Raw genomic sequence first — 21,759 nt, 5'->3', positions numbered from 1 at the left:
CGCGGCCCCGCCCACAGCCTCTGCGTCCCGCCATTGGCTCCGCCCTCAATGGCGGCGTCCCACCCACGTCCGCGCAAAGCACCACGGGCGGGACCAGCAGCGTCCACTCACGTTCCCCCACGCGCCGCGGCGGCAGTGACGTGACACTGGCGGCCGAACCTTCGTAGTGGCTGGGCTTCTGCCTACAGACGTTCCGTTTTCCGTGGCCCGAGCTCCCAGCATCGCCAAGCAGCGACGCGCTGACTTCCGCAGCCTCGGCTCCGGCCTGCGAATGCCTGGCAGCCGCGCGCCATGGCCGCAGTTGGTGGGCCCGGAGCGATAGGACGCTGCCATCTCCTCAGCCTCCTTTTGCTTCTGCTGATCGGGGGCCCTGTCCTGGGCTGGAACAATCCTGGTGAGTGCTGTCCTCACTCGCCCCTTCCTGCCGCCTTCAGCCTGCTTTCGGGAGGCTTCGCGGGCGACCATTTCCGTTTGCCGCCCCTTGAGCCTTTCTGCTCTAATTCCTCATTTTCGTCCCCCTCTCTATTTATTTGTGAGCCGCCTGGCGCTTTTGGTCTTCGCAGAAGTCCTACGGGAGAGTGGGGATTGTTGGGGAGTGGGCGGGGCGGGACAGCTTAGTATTCTAACATCTCCTTCCTTCTTTCTCTGGACTCTCAGAATTTGCCCACTTTCTCTGTTCTGGGGCAACAGCCCTTATGCCAGAGTCGGGCTGGAAAGCTCGACACTCACCTGCGCATCTCGCTTTGTTTTCATGAGTGTCTGATGTCGCTGACTGTTTTCGTGACTGCCTGTTGCTATGACTGGCAGTTGCCTTGACATCCACAGTCTCTGAGTCACGCTTAGTGGACGAGGCAGCAGACCTTGTAGGTAGGTTAGCAGAATCATAACATTTATGAGAGCAGAACTCATGCGTCTTATTCTGACCATTAGAGTGAATTACATTGTGTTATTTCAGCTTTTCTTATTGTTTTAAACTGTACTTTAGAATATAAGAAATATTTTCATATTATTTTTTGTGGTGGGACATAAGAGATTTTTAGGGAAAATGTTCTTTTATATCACTATGTTATTAGAATTATGTAAATAATTTTTTATGGAATAATAATATTCCTTGTAATTAATATATGTATGTGTATACGTATCACATACATACAGATTTCCATTTAATAAATGATGCATGCTTTAAATTAGAATTAAAAACAATTACAATTTCATTTTTGTTCTGAAGAGTAAAGATGTTATGATGTAAAGATGTTATCTTTAGATGTTCTTTAGAACATCTTTAGAAGTCATTTTAGTTGATTTCATGACCTCATCTAAAATGAATAACATCCCAAAGGCCCTGCCTTTAAATAGTATCACACTGGGATCAGTGCTTCAGCTTACGACTTTTGGGGGACACAAAACATAGTGACCTTTAGGACCTCTAGGGAGGAAAGATGCTGTAGGGCTATGGTAATGCCGTGTTTCCCTGAAAATAAGACCTAGCTGGACCATCAGCTCTAATGGGTCTTTTGGAGCAGAAATTAACATAAGACCTGGTCTTATTTTCCTATAAGACCGGGTATAACATAACGTCACTTCACATTACGTCACGTCACATCACGGCACATAACAACACATAACACAACAAAATAAATACCGGGTCTTATATTAATTTTTGCTCCAACAGACACATTAGGTCCAGCTAGGTCTTATTTTCAGGGAAACACGGTGGTATCCCATGTGTATATAGCCCCATAAACATGTTCAGTAATTTGTATCGTACTATATCACCTATTATGTGTCAAGTATTCTGCTAGATAATTTTAGTATTCATATCTAAGTTTCACAACCAATTTTACCTTGGATTTATTGTCTTAATTTTACAGGAAAGGAGACTTTTATATAGATAAATTAAGTGATTTGGCCAAAGTCATAAGCAAGGTAGTGATGGGAATTATTAATAACTGCAGTGTTCTTTACGTTATCTTAACTCTGCTACAATAAATTCAAGTTATTATTCCTGTTAAGTTTAATTATACTTGGTGGCTTTTTAAACGTTGAACCTTTTCATTGTTAAATTTTTTATTTATGAGGAGGTAGTTTGGGTTTAGTAGAGCACATTTTATTTTAATATAGTTCTTGGAAATTTTAGATTTTTAGCCCATGTGGATTTAACTTTTTATGTAGCTTTAGGAGGATTTTCTTTTAGCTGTATAGTCAGTTATGCCAGTGTCATTTATTAAAGAACCCATGCATTTTCTGTTAAATAGGTTACATTATTCTTTTATTGAATTCCCACATATATCTGGATTTATTTCTAGACTTTCTTTTGTTTCACAGTTCCCTTGTCTATTTCCGCTTCAATTCCATACTATTTTGATTATAGTAACTTTATAGTAAGCTTTATTATCTGGTAGGCAATGTAGTTTTCAAAATTCTTTGGCTATTTATAAACATTAATTTTTCTGTTGGGTTTCTTTTTTTCCTTTAGAATATAGAAAAATTTAATAGGATAAATGAAGAACCACAAATCAGTGTCCATTGGATCTTTAACATAATTTCCTTCCGGTTCCAAAAAACCCAACTGGGTTCTTGGTTGGAAGTGCATTAAATTTATTTAGGTCTTACATAGTATTTTCTTATATATGAAGATCACATTTTGACCTTAAGCTTATTTGTAAATATTTTTGTAGGTATGTAATTTGTCACTAATTTGAAATAGGCTTTCCATTTTCATTTGTAATTGGATATTACAGGTATAGAAAAAGCTGTTGACTTTTGGTACTTGATAAAATATGCAGCTGTTTTACCTAATTCTCTTACTATAGTAGGGTTGTTTTTTGGAAAGTTCTCTTGGATTTTGTAGGTCCAGAAACTCTAAATAAAATGTTTTTTCTTCTACTGTTTGTACCAAGTGTGACAGACACTATTGGATGCCATTCTCTACCTTCTTCTTGTCTACCTCTGTGACAATACTGGAAAAGCCAAATACTTCTCCTAGTAGAATCCCTTGATGCTGAGTCATTCTAGTTTGTCTGCTAGAGGAATTCTTGGAAGGGTATTTTAAATTTTTATGGAAAATTATCAGTCTTTTTAAGTTCTTTGTTTTCTTTCAACTCTTTTTTATTCAAATGTAGAAATATTTTAATGTAAATTATAGGCATCATGACAGGCCACCCCTAAGTCTTCCAGTTTTCATCCTTTTTTTTTTTTTAAAGGAAGTTTTCTCCACATAGTAAAAACATCACATTTAACAAAACTAATCCTAATTTCTTTTTTTTCCTTTTTTTTAAATTAAATTTATTGGGGTGACAATTGTTAGTAAAATTACATAGATTTCAGGTGTACAATTCTGTATTACATCATCTATAAATCCCATTGTGTGTTCATCACCCAGAGTCAGTTCTCCTTCCATCACCATATATTCGATCCCCCTTACCCTCATCTCCCACCCCCCACCCCCCGCCCCCCTTACCCTCTGGCAACCACTAAACTATTGTCTGTGTCTATGAGTTTCTGTTTCTCATTTGTTTGTCTTGTTCTTTTGTTGTTTTTGGTTTATATACCACATATCAGTGAAATCACATGGTTCTCTGCTTTTTCTGTCTGACTTGTTTCGCTCAGCATTACTCTCTCAAGATCCATCCATGTTGTCACAAATGTTCCTATATCATCTTTTCTTACTGCCGAATAGTATTCCGTTGTGTATATATACCACAACTTCTTTATCCATTCATCTATCGAAGGACATTTTGGTTGTTTCCATGTCTTGGCCACTGTAAACAAAGCTGCAATGAACATTGGAGCACACGTGTCTTTATCTCTAAATGTTTTCAGATTTTTTGGGTAGATACCCAGGAGAGGGATTGCTGGGTCATATGGCAATTCTATTCATAATTCTTTGAGGAACCTCCACACTGCCTTCCATAACGGCTGCACCAGTCTGCATTCCCACCAACAGTGTATGAGGGTTCCTTTTTCTCCACAGCCTCTCCAACATTTGTTACTATTTGTCTTGTTGATGATAGCTATTCTGACTGGGGTGAGGTGATATCTCATTGTGGTTTTGATTTGCATTTCTCTGATGATTCGTGATGTTGAGCATTTTTTCATATGTCTATTTGCCATTTGTATGTCCTCTTTGGAGAAATGTCTCTTCAAGTCCTCTGCCCATTTTTCAATTGGGTTGTTGTTTTTTTTTTTTTGTTGAGTTGCATGAGTTCCTTGTATATTCTGGATACTAGCCCCTTATCGGAGGCACTGTTTGCAAAAATCTTCTCCCATTCAGTTGGTGGCCTCTTTATTTTGTCAATGGTTTCTTTTGCTGTGCAGAAGCTTTTAAGTTTCATATAGTCCCATTCGTTTATTTTAGCTTTTACTTCCATTGCCTTTGGAGTCAAGTTCATAAAATGCTCTTTGACCTAATTTCTTAATATCACTAATTACCCATTCCATATTCAGATATAATAGTGGTCCCTAAAACATCCAAGCTAGTTTGTTCAAACCAGGACCCAATCCAGGAACATGCAGTGCATTTAATTGAATTATCCCTTCAGTCTTTTTAAAGGTAGGACAGCCCTTTTTTTCATGCTACTACTTGTCTGAAGAATTTGGGCCAATTGTCCTTTAGAATAGTCTACCTTCTGGATTCTGTTTTCTCATGATGTTGTTTTAGCTTGGTTTTCTTTCTTCCCTGTATTTTTAGTAAACTGGCTTACGTCCAAAGGCTTGATTAGATTCATGTTAAGTACTTTTGGGGATTACATCATAGGAGATAGTGTAATGTCAATTTGTTCTGCCATTAATGATGCCAAGATTGACTAGTGGATAAAAGTGGCTTTATCTCGCTCTTGTGAGTTAAATTCCCACCCACCCCCCACCTTGTGACTAGAAAGAACTCTGTGTACCATTACTAATATTCCTGAAAATTCTACCCTCCTGTTTGAGTGACAGTCTAGAATTCTATACCCAGCCAGTCTTTTTCCATTAGATATTGAAGACATTTCTCAATTTTTTCTATCCTGTTGAGTTGTTGGAAGCTTTTCTAATTCTTTCTCTTTTGTATGTGACCTGTTTTTCCCTTTTTTTTCTGACAATTTGTTGGCAGTTATTGTCTACAGTGTTCTAAGATTTCACAATGATATACCTTCGTGTGGGTCTGTTTTGAGGCCTGGGTATTTATTGGGTCCTTTTAGTAGGACAGCTCACATTCTTCAGTTGTGGGAATTTTTCTTAAATTATATCACTGAGTTTGTCCCATCCCCTGTTAGATTTTTAGACTTTCTGAATTGGTCCTGTAATTTTCTTTTTTTCCCCCCTACTGCTTTCCATCTTCTTGTTCTACTTCCTAGGAGATTGTCTTACCTGTAACAATTCTATGGAGTTTTTCATCTCAGCTGCCCTGTCTTTAATTTCCAGGAGTTCTTGTTTTGTTCTCTGAGTGTTCCTTTTAAAAACGACTGTTTTATGTATGCAATGTTTTATATTTCTAAGGATCATAGCTTTAAAAAATTTTTTTTTAAATTTTTCTTCTGTACAGTCTCTCTTTCCTCCAAATTGCTTTTGTGGTTTTGCTTTGTATTGGTTGCTGTATTCCATGTTAGGGGTTTCCTCATATTTTTAGTAATTCTTGGCTCTCTGCTCATGATTACTGGTGGGAACCAAAAAGCTGATTGGAAGCTTATCAATGTGTGGTTGGTGCTTTTGGATTTTGAACTTTACTGTGGGGCGACCTGGTGACTGTAAGGTTACTTAGGCGGTTCTTTTTGGGGAAAACTCCTGATGTTGATATATGTATTTCTTGTTGGTTAGATTACAGCAGGAATAGACTTCCCAGTCTCTCACTCAGAGGGCAAAGAAATGGTTGCTAGCGTTTTGTGAGCCATGTGGGAAAGTGGTCTATGCTTTTAGCATTTAGAGTGCATACAGTTACTTGGGCACCCTGTTATGTTTTTGTACCTTTCTGCTGTGCCAACTATGCCCCAGTGCAGAGCCCTTCGGTTTTTACCATTCTTAGAGAATACGTCTCCAGACATTTTCCTGGTGGAGAAGGGGCAAGTTGCAGCAGTGTAGAGTTGGGAGGGGGTCTGGAGATTGTAGCTTCTCAAGTAGCTTTCGCCTTGTAGTGCTTATTATAGGCATCTCCAAGTCAAGAGCTGCCATTTCTTGTTCTTTTTAGGGATTCTGTTATGTATGTCAGGTTGGTTCTCAGTTTTCCAAACCCTGTTGGTCTGGCATTTGGCTTAGTCACCTACCACTAGTCCATCTGCTTTCACCTTCCGAAATTCTGTTGCCATCTCCTTTTCTGTTTTCCTTGACATTGTTTATTCATGTCAACAAAACAATCCATTTATTGTAGTTTTAGTAGAATTTGGGAGGCAGCAAATTGTGTTAATCATGGCAGGTTGAATACAGGGAATTCGATGCTAACAAAATGGTAGAAAGTGATGCCTGCTACATGCAGCAGTGAAAAATGGATTGCTCACATCAAGCCTCTTGACATCCACAAAGCTGATTAAGGGGTGCTGGAACGCTGTCACGAAAACCCAGAGCTCCTATGACTGCTTGTTAGGCAAAGGACACCGTACACAGTCTGAGTTTAAGGTCTGTTCTCTAGACCTGGCTTGAGTCCCTTTTTGGGAACAGAAGTTGCAAGAGATTCTGCGATTCTTTTAGCTTTGCAAGAAGGCATACAAATTTGAGAGTGAAATGGATGTTGAGTGAACCAGTTCACAGTCATCTTTCATCATAATCCAAGTGCGATAAGGAGGAAGACTGTTAATTTTCCAGTAATACTTTAAAATTCATTTATGTATATGAATGCCAGACATAATTTTCTTGTTTGACTTCTTATTCTGAAACCTCTTTGTCAATGTGATTTTGAAATTATAAAACAGTTTAAATATTTTTAATTTGTATAATTATGAAATATTTTAAATATTTAAATACACACACAATGAACACCCATACACTCACCACACAATTTTATTGAATCTTCACATTTTACCATATTTGCAGCAAATCTTCCCCTCCACCCAAAAGTAATAAAACAAAGATGGGGAGCTAAATAAATAGTCTCTTCTCTCCTCAGAGATACTCATCTGAATTTGGGATTGAATCATTCCTGTGCATGCTTGCATACTCTCATTATATACACATATCAACATTAACAATATGTAGTAATGTTTTGCTGGCTTTCAAGGTTTATGTAAAGTTATCATAAACATTTGGCATCTTGGATTTTACTTAAAATGTTTTTAATATTCCTAGACTGATACATAAATTGTAGTTCACTCATTTTAACTGGTATAGAATATTCTGCTGTATGAATACACCAAAATTTTATTAATCCATTCACCTATTGACAGACATTAGAGTCATTAAATGTGCTTGACGTATATTGATGTATATTTTTTGCCATTTTGGTTAACCATTAATGTGGTCGTACAATAGTATGTTTCAGGTTAATGAACTTTTTGTTCTGATTTTGCAAAAATTATGTAGAACTTGTGATGTAGAAGCAGTTTGGGGAGCATCACGCCTGAAATGAAGGAAGGCCTTAAAGGTGTGACCACCTGCATTTTCTGTAGTTAGGATGGCTTTGGGAGATTGTTTCATTTTTTCTTAGTCATCCTCAAAAAGTGAGAAAGACCCTGACTTTTGAAAGTATTTCATATGACAAGAGTTTTATTAGGATGACTTTATATGTTTGACAAGATATTTACTGTCTGTTCACGTGTGTCTTTACTATTTCAGACAGAATATTGCTGCGGGATGTAAAAGCTCTTACCCTCCATTATGACCGCTATACTACCTCCCGTAGGCTGGATCCGATCCCACAGTTGAAATGTGTTGGAGGCACAGCTGGATGTGATTCTTATACGCCAAAAGTCATACAGTGTGAGAACAAAGGCTGGGATGGTTTTGATGTACAGGTAATATTCATTATGTTGATGGCAGTTTAAATGGGATTTTTATTTAATAAAGTGTTTATTATGGCATTTTTCAGTATTTTGGGGGTAGCACCTATAGAAAATCTCAGGTTAACCTAAAACCTATAAAGATAAATCATTTATTCATTCTTTGGCAGAAACTTCTTCCACAAGAAATGAACTGATTTTAAGGCCTGGAAATATTCATTGTAATTTTCTGTACCAGAACTTTCTTTTAAGACATTAGTAAATTTTCAATACTTTTCATATGCTTGGGATGGGGGAGGGTAGGATTTCTTCTGGTTGTTAGTTTTCTGCCATTCCTTAAAGAATACCAACTTATCCTTAAGAAATATATTAAAGTTATGGTAAAGAATTGTAGATTGTAAACAGTGGGAATACATGTCTTCCTACTGTGCTTCAAACAGCTGATTTTAAAATTATTTTAGAACTGAGGGTGGTTACTTCTGAACAAAAGCATTTCAGTGGTCTTTATTGTTTTGACTGTGGCATTTTGTACTTAGGGTGGACCATATTCTTGAAATTCCAAAATTTATTCTTTAGAAATGGAATAGATTTTATTAAATGAATTCAGTTTAAATCAATACTATTATATTTTGCTTTGTATTCTGCCAGCTTTTTAAAAGGTTTTAAGATGACTGGTCATTTGGCAAGAAACTTGTGTTGCTGATTTCCCCTTCCAACCTGTATGCATGATATGTGCAGTTCACAGAGAGAGTTCAGATTTACTAGGTGATACTTAATTCACAACATTTATTTCTATTATTGCCAGTTGAATCAAGAATCTTCAGACGTCCCACTCTCATTTTACTTTTAAATTACTTTTACAGTCTTGATGGGGAAAAAGATACTAATGGTGAGGGGACGTCATTCATTAAACATATATGAAACTGTATAGGAAAGCGAAAGAGATGGAGTCATAACCCAAGAAACTCTCTTCCCGGTAGAGGAGATAAGACAAGCACTCAAATTACATGTTGGTACCAACAAAGTGGGGGGAATTGGGAAAGACTTAAAGAAGAAAGTATGTGCCGTGTTAGGAAGGAAGCATAAGATTTTTAGAGCTGAAGAGATAGAGAAGAGAATACCATTAGCAAAAAAGTTTAGAGGATATCATACATTGACTTACGTTTAGTAGCAGGAGAGCCTCTTCTAATTCTAAGAGTTTAATAATTAGAAGCCACTTTTAGTACATATTATTAAGAAATTGACAACATGAAATACTAATAGAGATTTAGTTTGTTTTATTTACCTAAATCAGCAAACTTACAAATCTTCCTCTAAATAAAATGGTATAGCAACAACAGCAACAAAATATGAAAATTATATGTTATCCAAATTAAAAACTTGGGCTTCAAAGGATACCATTAAGAAAGTGAAAAGACAACCTGTATGATAGGAAAAAGCTTTTTTTTTTTTTTTTTTGAAGATTTTATTGGGGAAGGGGAACAGGACTTTATTGGGGAACAGTGTGTATTTTTCCAGGATTTTTTCCAAGTTGTTGTCCTTTCAATCTTAGTTGTGGAAGGTGCCGTTCAGCTTCAAGTTGTTGTCCTTTCAGTCTTAGTTGTGGAGGGCGCAGCTCAGCTCCAGGTCCAGTTGCCATTGCTAGTTGCAGGGAGCGCAGCCCACCATCCCTTGCAGGAGTCGAACCAGCAACCTTGTGGTTGAGAGGACGCGCTCCAACCAACTGAGCCATCCGGGAGCTCAGCGGCAGCTCAGCTCAAGGTGCCGTGTTCAATCTTAGTTGCAGGGGGCAGAGCCCACCATCCCTTGCGGGACTCGAGGAATTGAACCGGCAACCTTGCGGTTGAGAGCCCACTGGCCCATGTGGGAATCAAACCGGCAGTCTTCGGAGTTAGGAGCATGGAGCTCCAACTGCCTGAGCCACCAGGCCCGTCCGGGAAAAAGCTTTTGCAAATCATATATCTGACAGGGGTCTTGTATCTAGAATATAGAAAGAATTTTTACAGTTGAATAAGAAGACAACCAAATTTTAAAATGGGCAAAACATCTGACTAGACATTTCTCCAAAGAATATGTTCAAATGACCAACAAACACATGAAAAAATGATAAGCATCATTAGCCATCAGGGAAATCCAAGTCAAAACCATAATAAGATACCACTTAATGCCCAATAGGATGGTTGTAATAAAAAAGACAGATAAACAAATGTTGGTGACGATGTGGAGAAACTTGTGCATTGCAGTTAGGAATATAAAATGGTATAGCTGATTTGGAAAACTGGCAGTTCTTCAAAAGATTAGTTACCATATACCCCAACCATTCTACTCCTAGGAATATACTCGAGAGTTGAAAATGTGTCCACACAAAAATTTGTACATAAATTTTTGTAGCAGCATTCTTCATAGTAGTTAACTAGTAGACAACCCAAATATCCATCATTGATGAATGAATAAACAAAATATGATATATCTATACAATGGAATGTTGTTCAGCCATAGAAAGGAGTGAAGTACTGAAATGCTACAATATGTGTGAATTTTGAAAACATTATGCTAAGTGAAGGAAACCAGTCACTTAGAACTGCATATTGTATTATTCCTTTTACATGAAATGTCTAGAATAGGGAAAGATTGGTGGTTGCCTAGAACTGGGAGATTTGGGGGGAAATAAGGTGTGACTGCTAATGGGTATGAGATACGGGCAATGAAAATATTCTAAAGTTGGTTGTGATGATGGTGGCACAACTCTGAATATATTAAAAACCATTGAAATGGGTGAACGTATGGTACGTAGATTATGTCTTATTAAAGCTGTTATAAAAATAGTGTATCTGAAGTTTGAGAGAAGAGGTAATTTGTCTTCCTCTTAGAGATAAACTCACAGAAAGGCGATAGAACCAGTCATAGAGCCAATCCAACTCTATTTTAGCTTGTGTCTCTTTAAATTTTGTTAAAGAAGCATATTAGCTATTCAGCTCAAAATATAGTTATAAAATTTAAATTAAACCTGGGCTTTTTTTTTTCTTCTAAAGGTAGAAATTTTTGAGGCTAGCATGGATTCTTTCTGCATTTTTTGAAAATCTTTAAACTTAAGAGAATTACTAGCAGGATTGTACTCTGAAGAGTTAGTCCATGGTTTTTAAAACTTTGCATAGAAAGCTTTTCTCAGAAGGTTATATGCTATCTGTAATGTTATATGAAGGTATCATATCATATATGATGCTGATATTTGAGCCTTAAGAAATAAAAACTTCTATTTTTGAGGAGAGCATCTTGAACAATAGTGGCAAAAAGTTGCCATTTAGAAAATTTGCTTAAAATTTATAAATTAGGGAATACTTAATTTGTACAAAATAATTCCTTACACCTATACGTAAAGAATAAGGAATAGTAACAAAATGAGCATTCATGTGCCCACCACCGAGCTTACGTAGACCTTCAACATCAATATCTTCGAGGCCCCGAACTTGCCCTTCTCCCAACACAGGAAGACTCATTGTCCTGAATCTTGTTTTATCATTTCTTTGCTTCATTTTGCTGTTTTCTGACAGATAGATAGTACAAATGATATGCATTAAGTGAGAAAAAAAAATTTTTTTGTTCTAATAACCTATTTCTACTTTTCACAGTGGGAATGTAAGACCGATTTAGATATTGCATACAAATTTGGAAAAACTGTGGTGAGCTGTGAAGGCTATGAATCTTCTGAAGACCAGTATGTACTAAGAGGTTCCTGTGGCTTGGAGTATAACTTAGATTACACGGAACTTGGCCTGAAGAAAGTGAGAGAGTCTGGAAAAAACTCTTTCTCTGATTATTATAATAAGTTGTACTCCCCAGTTTCCAGTGGCCTCAGTGGATTGATTACCATCGCGGTGCTACTTGCTGTTGCCTTTGGAGTGTATAAGTTATTCCTTAGCAATGGTCAAGATTCTCCTCCACCATATTCTGAATATCCTCCAAATTTCCATCATCATCAGAGATTCACCAACTCAGCAGGACCCCCTCCCTCAGGCTTTAAGCCAGAGTTCACAGGTATGTTTGCCTGGCCAATGGCCATCATCGGGTAGATGTGAGGTATGAATTCTGTGCAGTTTCTGAAATAGAAAATGGTTGCATTGGGAAACCAAAGCAGATTTGTCTTCTCATTTTATTTTTTACTTTCAAATTTTTTTTTTTACTAATTCTGTTCTTTTTTTCTCTGAGGTATTTGTGATTACTATTTCTAGGTTGCATGATTAGATTACAAATCATCTTAATCAGAAAAACTTGATCAGATTTGGTAATAAGCATTTACCTTGAACTCTGTCTCACACCATACACGACATTTATTAAGTATGATAGATGTCAACATAAAAGGTAAAACAAGTTTCTAGATAAAAATGTAGGAAAATACTTGTCATGACCTTGGGATAGGCAAAAATTTCTTAGAACACAAAAAGTACCAGCCATGAAAGAACATTTGGTCATCAAAAGAAAACATTAAGAGAGTGAAAAAGCAAGCTACATACTTGGAGAAAATATTTATAAGACATCTATACGATAAGGAACTTGTATCTAGATATAAAGAACTCCCACAAATCTGAGAAAGACAGACAACCCAATTTTAAAAATGGACAGAGGACCTGAACAGCCATTTTACCGTAAAAGCACATGTCAAGATGCCCAATAAAAATATGAAAAGGTGCTCAACCTCATTAGTCTTCAGGAAAATGCAGATTAAAACCACACTGAATTCATTATTAATTACCATATAACCACTGTAATGGCTAACTTTAAAAACACAGTACTAAGTAATGGCAAGGGTATAGTCAACTGGAAGTTGCTGGTAGGAGGTAAAATGGTAAAACACCTTGGAAAACTAAATGCCTACTAAACACATGCCTGCCCTATGATCTGGCAGTTCCATTCTTTGATACATATCTAAGAGAAATGCATGCATACGAGTATGTGTATAAAAAAACATGCACAGGAATGTTCGTAGCAGTTTTATTCACCGTAACCAAAAACTGGAAATAGGGTGTCCATAAACATTAAAATGACACAAATTGTGATTTCCTTTCACACAATGTACTACCACACATCAGTTTAAAAAACCTAAAACGTGGTATATACAAGAGTGAGGTTGACTCTCATAGACATAATGGTGTACCAGACACAAAAGAGCACCTATTCTTTGGTTCTAGTTATAGAGTTCAAGCATGGATAAAACTAAAGTATGGTGAGAGAGGTTAGAGTAAAGCTTATCTCTGATGTGGATGGCTATCTATTGGGAATTGTCATGAGGGAGCCTTCTGCGGTACTAGAAATGATTTATTGATGTGGGTAGTGCATGCGTGGGTACATATATACAAATTTATTATGCTGTACATGTAAGATTAGCACACTTTCCTTTATGTATATTATACATCAATTTTAAGAATACTTCCTCTGAGCAGAAGATGCTTTTTTGGTCCCGTTAAGATCTGACTTCCCAACTAATAAATATCTAGTAGCTGCCTCTAATGGGTTCCTCCATTAGACACTCAAATATAGCTGTTACCTGGAGCTTGTAGAGATGTTCACAATGCAGAAAGGAAGTAACTGATAAGTGAGGATCATGTTCTAGTAGGTGATCTTAACCAGAGCAAATGTGAGCTTATGGGAAGGTCCCGCCAATCCTAAAATACATTCCTCTTTTTTATGTCTGTGGGAAAGGCGCTTCTTAGTTATAAACCAATATTTTAGAAATACACTTTTTGAATGCAACTAACTTATAAGTTGAGATCTGAGTATTACTGATAAGTACAATAAGACAGATAAAATAATTGAAGTGTCATATTATGTTTGGTTTTGTATGCTATGTTTTGTTTAAATGATATACATAATCATTTTTATTTCTAGGACCACATGGTGCAACTTATGGTTTTGGCAGTGCTTTCACAGGACAACAAGGACGTGAAAATTCAGGACCAGGTTTCTGGACTGGCTTGGGAACTGGAGGAATATTAGGATATTTGTTTGGCAGCAATAGGTAGGCTTTGCATTTATCTCACTTGGTCTTTAATTCAACTTTTCTTTAGAGAGTTCTTTGTTTTCCTTATAATTTGATTTGGTTTTGTTACGGAAAATAAATTACAGTGACGTTACCCTATTAATTCGGATTCTCTGGGGATGGAGAAGGTACACTGTCTATGCTTTGATTGATATTATGTATGTTATTTTCTTTTCATTATGTTTCTTCCTATGTCATCTTTATAGATAATATGAGATAGGAAAATGACTGTTTATTTGACATCTGAGAAAATGAGAAGGCAGGAAAGAACACAACCTTTGGAGAATAGTTGGCAGACTGGTTTGGTAGGAGAATGATTGAAGCAAGGCTGGAAAAAGCGTGGAGCCAGATTTTGGAATGTCTTCAGTATTATTGGTAGTTTAAGTTTAGATTTTACTTGAGTGCAAATTCAGAAAGAAAATGCCTTTTATCCCTGTCACTTTCTTCCCCCATGGCAACGACCAGAGATATAAGACAGTATTTATTTCAAGTTAACCCTAATATACCAGAACATTGAAGAAAAACACTTGGTAAAAAGATTTTTTTCTGATAATTTAGGAATAGGAAGGTATTTAAAAATTAAAGGCACAAGAACAATGCTTGACACACTTTTATGTCTTTCTAGAGCAGCAACACCCTTTTCAGACTCGTGGTACTACCCATCTCAACCCTCGTACTCCAGCACATGGAATAGACGTGCTTACTCACCTTTTCATGGAGGCTCAGATAGCCATTCAGCATGTTCAAGTTCAGAGACAAAATCCAGAACAGCATCAGGTAAGAGCAAAATATAGAAGTTTCTATTACATAGCAGTAAAGTACAGAAATAGTTTTGGAACTTAAGAAGGATGATTAACTATACATTTAGTGATAGTGGTTTTATTTGGCATTCCCACCAGAAATATTAATAGCAGAATTCACTGAGATTAAAATATAATTCATATTCATTCTTTCACTTCTAAACATTTTTTAAAAATCAAACAAGGATTTGGTTTAGACTCACTTCTACCACTAACCAAGGTTCTAACTAAAACTTTCTTGGACATTGGTGTCTATGTATGTTTAATTCTGTGATATGTAGGGATCCTTTAAGCTCTAAAGTGGATTTTTCTAGTAGAAGTTTGAACTTTCTAAATTCAGTAAAACTCAAAAATATATTGAGTCATACTTGAAATAATTGTCAAAAGTTTGATTATAATGTTTCTTGCAGTTGTTAAGAGGACATTTTGCAAAACGTGAAGATGTAATATTAAAAACATTAACTATTTGGAGTTAAATATCTAATTAGCAGAGAATGGGAGGTGGTAGGTAGCGAGGCAGTAATGGAATGCTGTGGGATTGAGTTTGTCTTCAGCAGGGGGCAGTTATAGAACAATGATTAGTTCTTGAAATTGATAGACTATACCTACATATGTTTAGAAATGTTTAGAAATGTAAAAGTGAAATTTTTATAATGCTGGTGTGAATATAAATTTGACACAATTACTTTGAAAAACTGGCGTTACCTACTGAAATTGAACATAAGCATACCCAGGACCCAGCAGTTTCACTCTCAAATGTATTGTAACAGAAATGCATATGCTTGTACACAAAACTATAAATTCAAGAATGTTCGTGGCATCTCTATTCATTATAACCTCCAACTGGAATATCCATCAGCAGTAAAATGGATGAATGAATTGAGTTATATACATACCATGGAATACTATGCGACACTGAGAATGAATAGTTATATGCAATCACGTGGTATGTCTACCGAATGTAAAGAAACTAGACACAAAAGAATATGTACAATATGATTACAACATTCATATTTTATAAATCTACGTGTCTGAAAACAAGCAAAACTAACCTATGGTGTTAGATGCTAAGGTAGTTGTTACTTTTGGGGAGAAAAGGTAAAGTAGTGATTGGGAGGATATATAAAAATAGAACTGCATGGGATACAACGTGACAAAAGAAAACTCACTTTTAGTTGAAACAAATTGTAAGAAATCATAAGTGTCAATCAGAAACGTACGGGACTTATATGAAGAAAATCATAAAAACATTACCAAAAAAACCCTAAAGGAAAACCTGAAAAAAATTGAGACTTTCCAGACGGAACACTGTTCTTTTGTAACCTATGTGTTAGCACGCCTGTATGTGCGTGACTTTGAAAGTCTGTAGCCCTCCCCCACATTACTTCTATTTACCGCTGGAGTTGGGCGAGGTAGTAGGACATGGCTTAGGCTTCATTGGCCTTCCTTCTTTTTGGCTTAGACTTTGTGTGTTGCCTGTACCACATTGACCCCCCCCCATAGAACACATCTTTGGTTTTCTGACTAAAAGTTGTTCGTTGCAAGCATGTGTGAGTTTCGTATACTTGATGACTGGATGATGGGGAGGGCCGTTGTGGGGAGGCGATGCCCTGTGTAGTGCTGTTCCACCGGGCGCTCATTCTCTCCTTCCTTCATCTTTCTCTTACTCAATTGCTAAAAAGAAAATGTATTACTGTTTAACTTTATGAGCAATTCTAGTGCATTTTTAAAAATTAATATAAATTTTATTCTTCTCATTTAGGGTATGGTGGTACCAGAAGACGATAAAGTAAAAAGTTGAAGTCAAACATTGGATGCAAAATTTCTGATTTTTCATCACTTTCTCTTAAAAAAAAAGTGCTACCTGCTAACAGCTGGGGAAAGGAATATTCAAAAGCTCTGTAGTGTTTTATCCTATATAGCTTCTTGTATTCTATTATTTGAGACTGAGAGTTGATAATACGACAAAATGCTTAGGTAGAAAATTGTATATTAGTGTAACATGCAGATATTTATTACAGTGTTTGAAAGAAGATTACTGTGGAATGCTGAAAACATATTGTTTATTTTCTAAAACCTGTGATGCTATGAGAAGCATTAAGAGTGAAGGCTTTCTACCAGTAGACCCTGGGTACAGAAAATTTCAGTCTGGTTTTAGTTGATGAGTCATTACTTCATACAAACAATAATAGTCTATTTGGTATTTAGTATTTGGTGTTTGCTGTTCTTCAAACTTTTAAACCAAGCTTTGGACTACTGATTTATGAACCTGTGGGATTTGATCACTTTTGAACTCAGGAACTTTGAATTCTTCTGTGGTGGTGGGGCGGAGGGGGTTCTGGTAAGTGTGAATTACTTTTTTTCGGAAACGATAGAAAAAATAAGTACCTAGAACGTTGTTGTGAATGATTGTGTGCTGAAAAAAATTCTTGAAATCCCCATACTCATTTCTTAAGAGGTAAAGTTCACATGCTTCAACAAAGGTCTTTTAATACCAAAAGCATGCAGTTCACTGTGGAATCTCAAATATTGTTGTAGCAGTCTGTTTTGGTCTTACATTAAAATGATGAAAACAAACCAACAAGGGATTTTATTCTTATTCTTTCTAGCTGCTTTGACACAGATTGATGTTACTTTTTTGCCCTATTTCCCAGAGGGAAAAGGGTTCATGTAGAAGGTCTGGTTCCCTAAACAATAATTTTCCATGGTAGTCTTGTCTCAGCTACCAGTATTTGGTAAATGTTTTCAAAAAAGTAATTTAGAAATGGTGTGGAAGGAAGCCTCCGCTAAAAAATTGCTTTTTAAAAAGAATAAATCTCTAAGCCTCCCAATCCTCAAAGGTTATATAGTCTGTTTTAGTTAAGCTCTGTAATCCGAGAGTCTCATTTTTACCTTTTAGGAACCATGTGAAAACAAACCCTTATTTAGATTTTAAAATGTAATTTAGGGAGTAGTTTAAAGGGTATTGTGAATGAAACTATCCTTTCTTTATTGGTAAAACTTAGTAGAAATTTTAATTTATGTTACAGAGGAAACACGTTTTTCCTTAGTAGGTTTGTTGCACAAAATTCTTACCCTGTTTCTCCGTAGTAGAAAGGGATGGAATAAAGGAAAATCAGCTTATTGCCTTTTTCCCCATTTGCTTACTGTTTTGGGTTTTAATTTATTTATTTATTTTGCTACAGGCATTGATAATCTTGCATTGAGTATGCAATGGAGAGCAAAGTAAAAAAATTTTATTAATTTAAAACTATAGATTGGGCTGATTATATTGATCTGCATTTAAATTTGCTGTTTTTAAAACACTGCTGAGATTTCTATTTTTGAATACATTATTGCAGGTCATTTAGATTGTGCGAAAATAGTGAATATAGAGTTGATTAAATTGGTGGCTTTCCGACTGCTCTCAGAAATCCTAGTGGTGTTCTTTGAGGCTCTTTCAGAGGCTACCTGGAGGGAAGGAGGCCAAAGAAACTGAGTATGTAGGGCTTAAGATCTCCTCACCCCCATCCCCACTAGAGAGTTCCTTGTTTATGTGTTGTGTGTGTAACACTTCCTTGTTAAGGAAAAGATTCTGAGGTATCACTTCCAAGATCTAAGACTCAGAGAATAGAGGACAATAGAACTGGGTCCCTTTGGGGAGTTGATGGCCTGCAACAGGGATTGGGATCTAGGGAATGTGGGGTACTTCAGTTGGGAGCTTGGTGCGCCTGGTTGGGAGGGCATAAAAGGAGAAAAGAGGTGAAAAGGAGCTGAAGACAAGCTTTACAGTTTTAGTCACGTGAGGGTTCAGCAGAACTTTTTGGATGTTAGGATGGGATTTCTGATACTTTCAACCAATTAAGCATGTTTCTATAGTTTCATGCATACTCTAAATCTCCTTGATCTCTTCCATTCTTACCCCTATCCTCTAAGACTGGCTTAAATTTATCTATTGCTCTTCCATAACACATTGTACACACTTTTACTATTGTACTTGCTACACTGCATTATAATTGTCTTTTAAGTTCAGGTTTTTCTTACTACTCTGAGCTCCTTAGGGGAGAGGGTCAAATATTACTTCTTCCTGCCCCTTGCAACTAGGGCATTGTCACGTGACTAACTTATGTCAATCAGGTGCTTCCTCTGGGTCTTGGAGGTAGTGGCACAAAGACCTCAGGGCAATGAAAAGACTATTCCCAGCAGTGATAGAGTAGAGCCTTAGTGGAGGTATTGGTGAGTGTCTGGTGGCAGTTCCTAGGGAGACATTCTAACTGGACAGTTGCTGTGGTATGTCCTGGCTGGGTGGTGTGCTGCCTGGATGCGCATGCCTGAAAACCTGCCTCTTCCTAAGATGGGTGTGCCAGCCTTCTCATCGATTCTGTGAGCTGTTTGATACATACATTAATAAATTCCTTTTCTGCCCAATTTAGTAGAGTCGTTTTCTGTTGTTTGTTACTAAGAACCTCATATGTATGGTGAATCTCCTGAGATTCTTTAATTGTAAGCAACAGATACTGACTAATTGTAATAAAACATTGTGGTTGACTCCCGACATTTGTTCTTCTCTGTTGATTTGGTCTCTAAACCAGTGGTTCTTAAACGTGAAGGAGCATCGGAATCACTGAAGGACTTTTAAAAATGCAGATTGCTTGGCATTACCCCCAGTGGTAGGATTAATGGTCAGTTTTATATAAAGTGTCAACTTGGCTAGATTATAGTTCCCAGTTACTCAAACACTATTCTGGGTATTGCTATGAACGTATTTTGTAGATGTAATTAATGTGTACAATCAGTTGACTTTTAAGCAAAGATTATCCTTGATGACTTGGGTAGGCCTGCTCCAATCAGTTGAAAGTCCTTGGGAACAGAACTAAGGTTTCCTGGAAGAAGAAATTTTGCCTGTGGATGGCAGCTTTAGCTGCAGAATTAGCACCTGCCCTTCCTAATGGCCTACCCTGTGGATTTTGGGCTTGCTTAGCTAATCCCTGCAATTGAAGCCAGTTCCTTCCAATAAATCCCTGTTTATATATCAGCTACTGATTCTATTTTCTTTGGTTGAACCCTAACTGATACAGATTTTGGTATCAGAAATGATTCTGGAGAAACAATCTTAAGGAGGATTTTTTTTGAATTGGTTCTTGGTTTTCTAGAATATGTTCTCTAATCTGATTAAATTGAAAGGCATTGTTGACTCTTTCCAGTGGTAAGGGGGGTGAAGGTTATTCATAGACAGCAACAGAGGCTTTTACTCAACAAATTTGATCTGGCTACAGCCACTGCTGAGTGCCCAATATTTAACAGCAGCGATCAACAATGAGTTCTGGGTATGCTATCATTCCCTGGGGGACCAGGGAATTGGTCCCTTTGATTACATTGAACTACTTCTGTTACGATTTGATGTCATTGGAATATACATTTACTCTAGGTTTGGATTTGCCTTTCCCATTTGAAATGCTTCTTGTAAAATACGTGATAGGTGGACGTACAGAATGCCTTATTAAGCATTACAGTATTCTGCATTACGTTGTTTCCAAGAAACTCATTTCATAGTGAATGAAATGCAGCAATGAACTATCCCCACATATTTTATAGGGGTCTCTGTTCTCTCCTGGATCCAGGAGCAGTAAATCTTCATGGTTTTGTTAGCTCTATGATGCCTTCAGGAAGATGTCTTTTCATATTTTGTTCAGTGTTGCTAATTTCCCTATGTGATAGGATTGGTACAAATCATCTAGTCCTCAATTACTTGGAAGTGGAATTCCCCTCATTTACATATTTGAAGGTAGCTCTTTTTCCCAAGGCAGACATCCAAAACATCATCAGTCATTTCTTTCTTTAGTTTTTAGGTGTCCCACCATCTATCTGGTCATCATTCTAGGTTTGATAATATTTATCTTTTTATCCCTACCATAATCTCTTTAGTTTCCTTATAACACTAGAGGAAAAAAGACATTTTTTTCCCTTACATTAAAACATTCAAGATTATGAATATTAATTTAAATTATTTAAGTTGTATTTGGTTAAATTATGTAATTAAACTGATTTGCAGTTATACATATCTTAACACTTTTAAGTCATAATCATACATATTCCATAATTAAAGATAAAAGTACTCTAAGTTCTTTATAAAACATTCAAATAGTTTAGAAGGGATATAAAGAGAAAAGCAAAAGGAATCTATCTGGACTACTCCTTGTGGTCATTCCTCTCTCCCTTCAGAGTGGTCTGTACGTAGACGTAATCTCTGTTTTTCAGTTGTTTTAGAAATAATACATCATATCCAGAATTTTTTTCACAAAGTACGTTTTTTAATAGCTGCGTTGCATTCCATCACATGGATATAGCATAATTTAATCTGCCCATGATTTTTGCCATGTTTTCAAAAATCTTCCTTTTTTCAGCAATGTGATAATGAACATCCAAAGATATCTTTAATACATGTGTTTATGTCACTCTACAAAGGGACAGAATGGGCCCCCACCCAAGCAACTGAGTTGCACTCTAATGTAGTTTAGATCTTTAATATGTATATGTTTAGATTTGTAGGATATATTTCTGGAGTGGTAAGATCCATGCTTAAATGTGGCACCCAGACTGAAATTAGGATGTGGATGTAAGAGGAGCTGTCATTTAAACATGACCTCCCATCTTTCCACATGGGTGGAAAAAGTGAGTCACAGAAGCAGATCTTTGTTCTGAGAGGACTGTCTCCTAAGTAAATAAATGGTAAGTAGCCATTTACTGCTCTTGGGAAAGTGTATAACAGAACTTTAAAAAATGGCTTAATGAAGGCCAGTTCTTTTAATACCTTTTAATATGTAAAGGTCAAAGGTTGCTTAAGAGGAAGTAAGTAATTTTCTTGGAGACCAAGGTGGCTATTGGAAAACAATGTATCAACATCTTTCACTCCTCTCTCTTGGAATACCTCCTGAATAGTACCTCTTGGATGGTTAGAGCACTTACTGAGGGAGGGCAGGATGAGTTTAGACTGGTGATTCTGGCTTATTACCGGATTCTAGATGGTCTGAGGGGAAACCTG

General features: G+C 36.8%; 1 protein-coding gene across 1 annotated transcript; it reads left to right on the top strand.

Annotated features, from left to right (window-relative positions):
* Positions 1-142: 142 nt before the first annotated feature.
* Positions 143-19,272, top strand: SARAF (store-operated calcium entry associated regulatory factor). The gene is made up of 6 exons (XM_019750523.3): positions 143-394; positions 7,741-7,919; positions 11,534-11,939; positions 13,788-13,917; positions 14,564-14,715; positions 16,501-19,272. The coding sequence occupies exons 1-6, from the start codon at positions 292-294 to the stop codon at positions 16,524-16,526; spliced, it is 996 nt and encodes a 331-aa protein (XP_019606082.3). The 5' UTR covers positions 143-291; the 3' UTR covers positions 16,527-19,272.
* The last annotated feature ends 2,487 nt before the right edge of the window (positions 19,273-21,759 follow it).

This window comes from Rhinolophus sinicus, chromosome 16, assembly GCF_057876585.1.
Source record: "Rhinolophus sinicus isolate RSI-liver-muscle chromosome 16, RSI-T2T, whole genome shotgun sequence".
Classification (NCBI taxonomy): domain Eukaryota; kingdom Metazoa; phylum Chordata; class Mammalia; order Chiroptera; family Rhinolophidae; genus Rhinolophus; species Rhinolophus sinicus.
Note: the sequence above shows the minus strand (reverse complement) of the source record. Positions and strands in the feature narration are given on the sequence as shown.

Bases quoted from the DNA above. Each gene is read 5' to 3' on its own strand.
- SARAF (XM_019750523.3), top strand. From the start codon at position 292: ATGGCCGCAGTTGGTGGGCCCGGAGCGATAGGACGCTGCCATCTCCTC. The intron at 395-7,740 runs GTGAGTGCTGTC...TTACTATTTCAG, and splicing joins CCTGGGCTGGAACAATCCTG to ACAGAATATTGCTGCGGGAT. The intron at 13,918-14,563 runs GTAGGCTTTGCA...ATGTCTTTCTAG, and splicing joins TATTTGTTTGGCAGCAATAG to AGCAGCAACACCCTTTTCAG.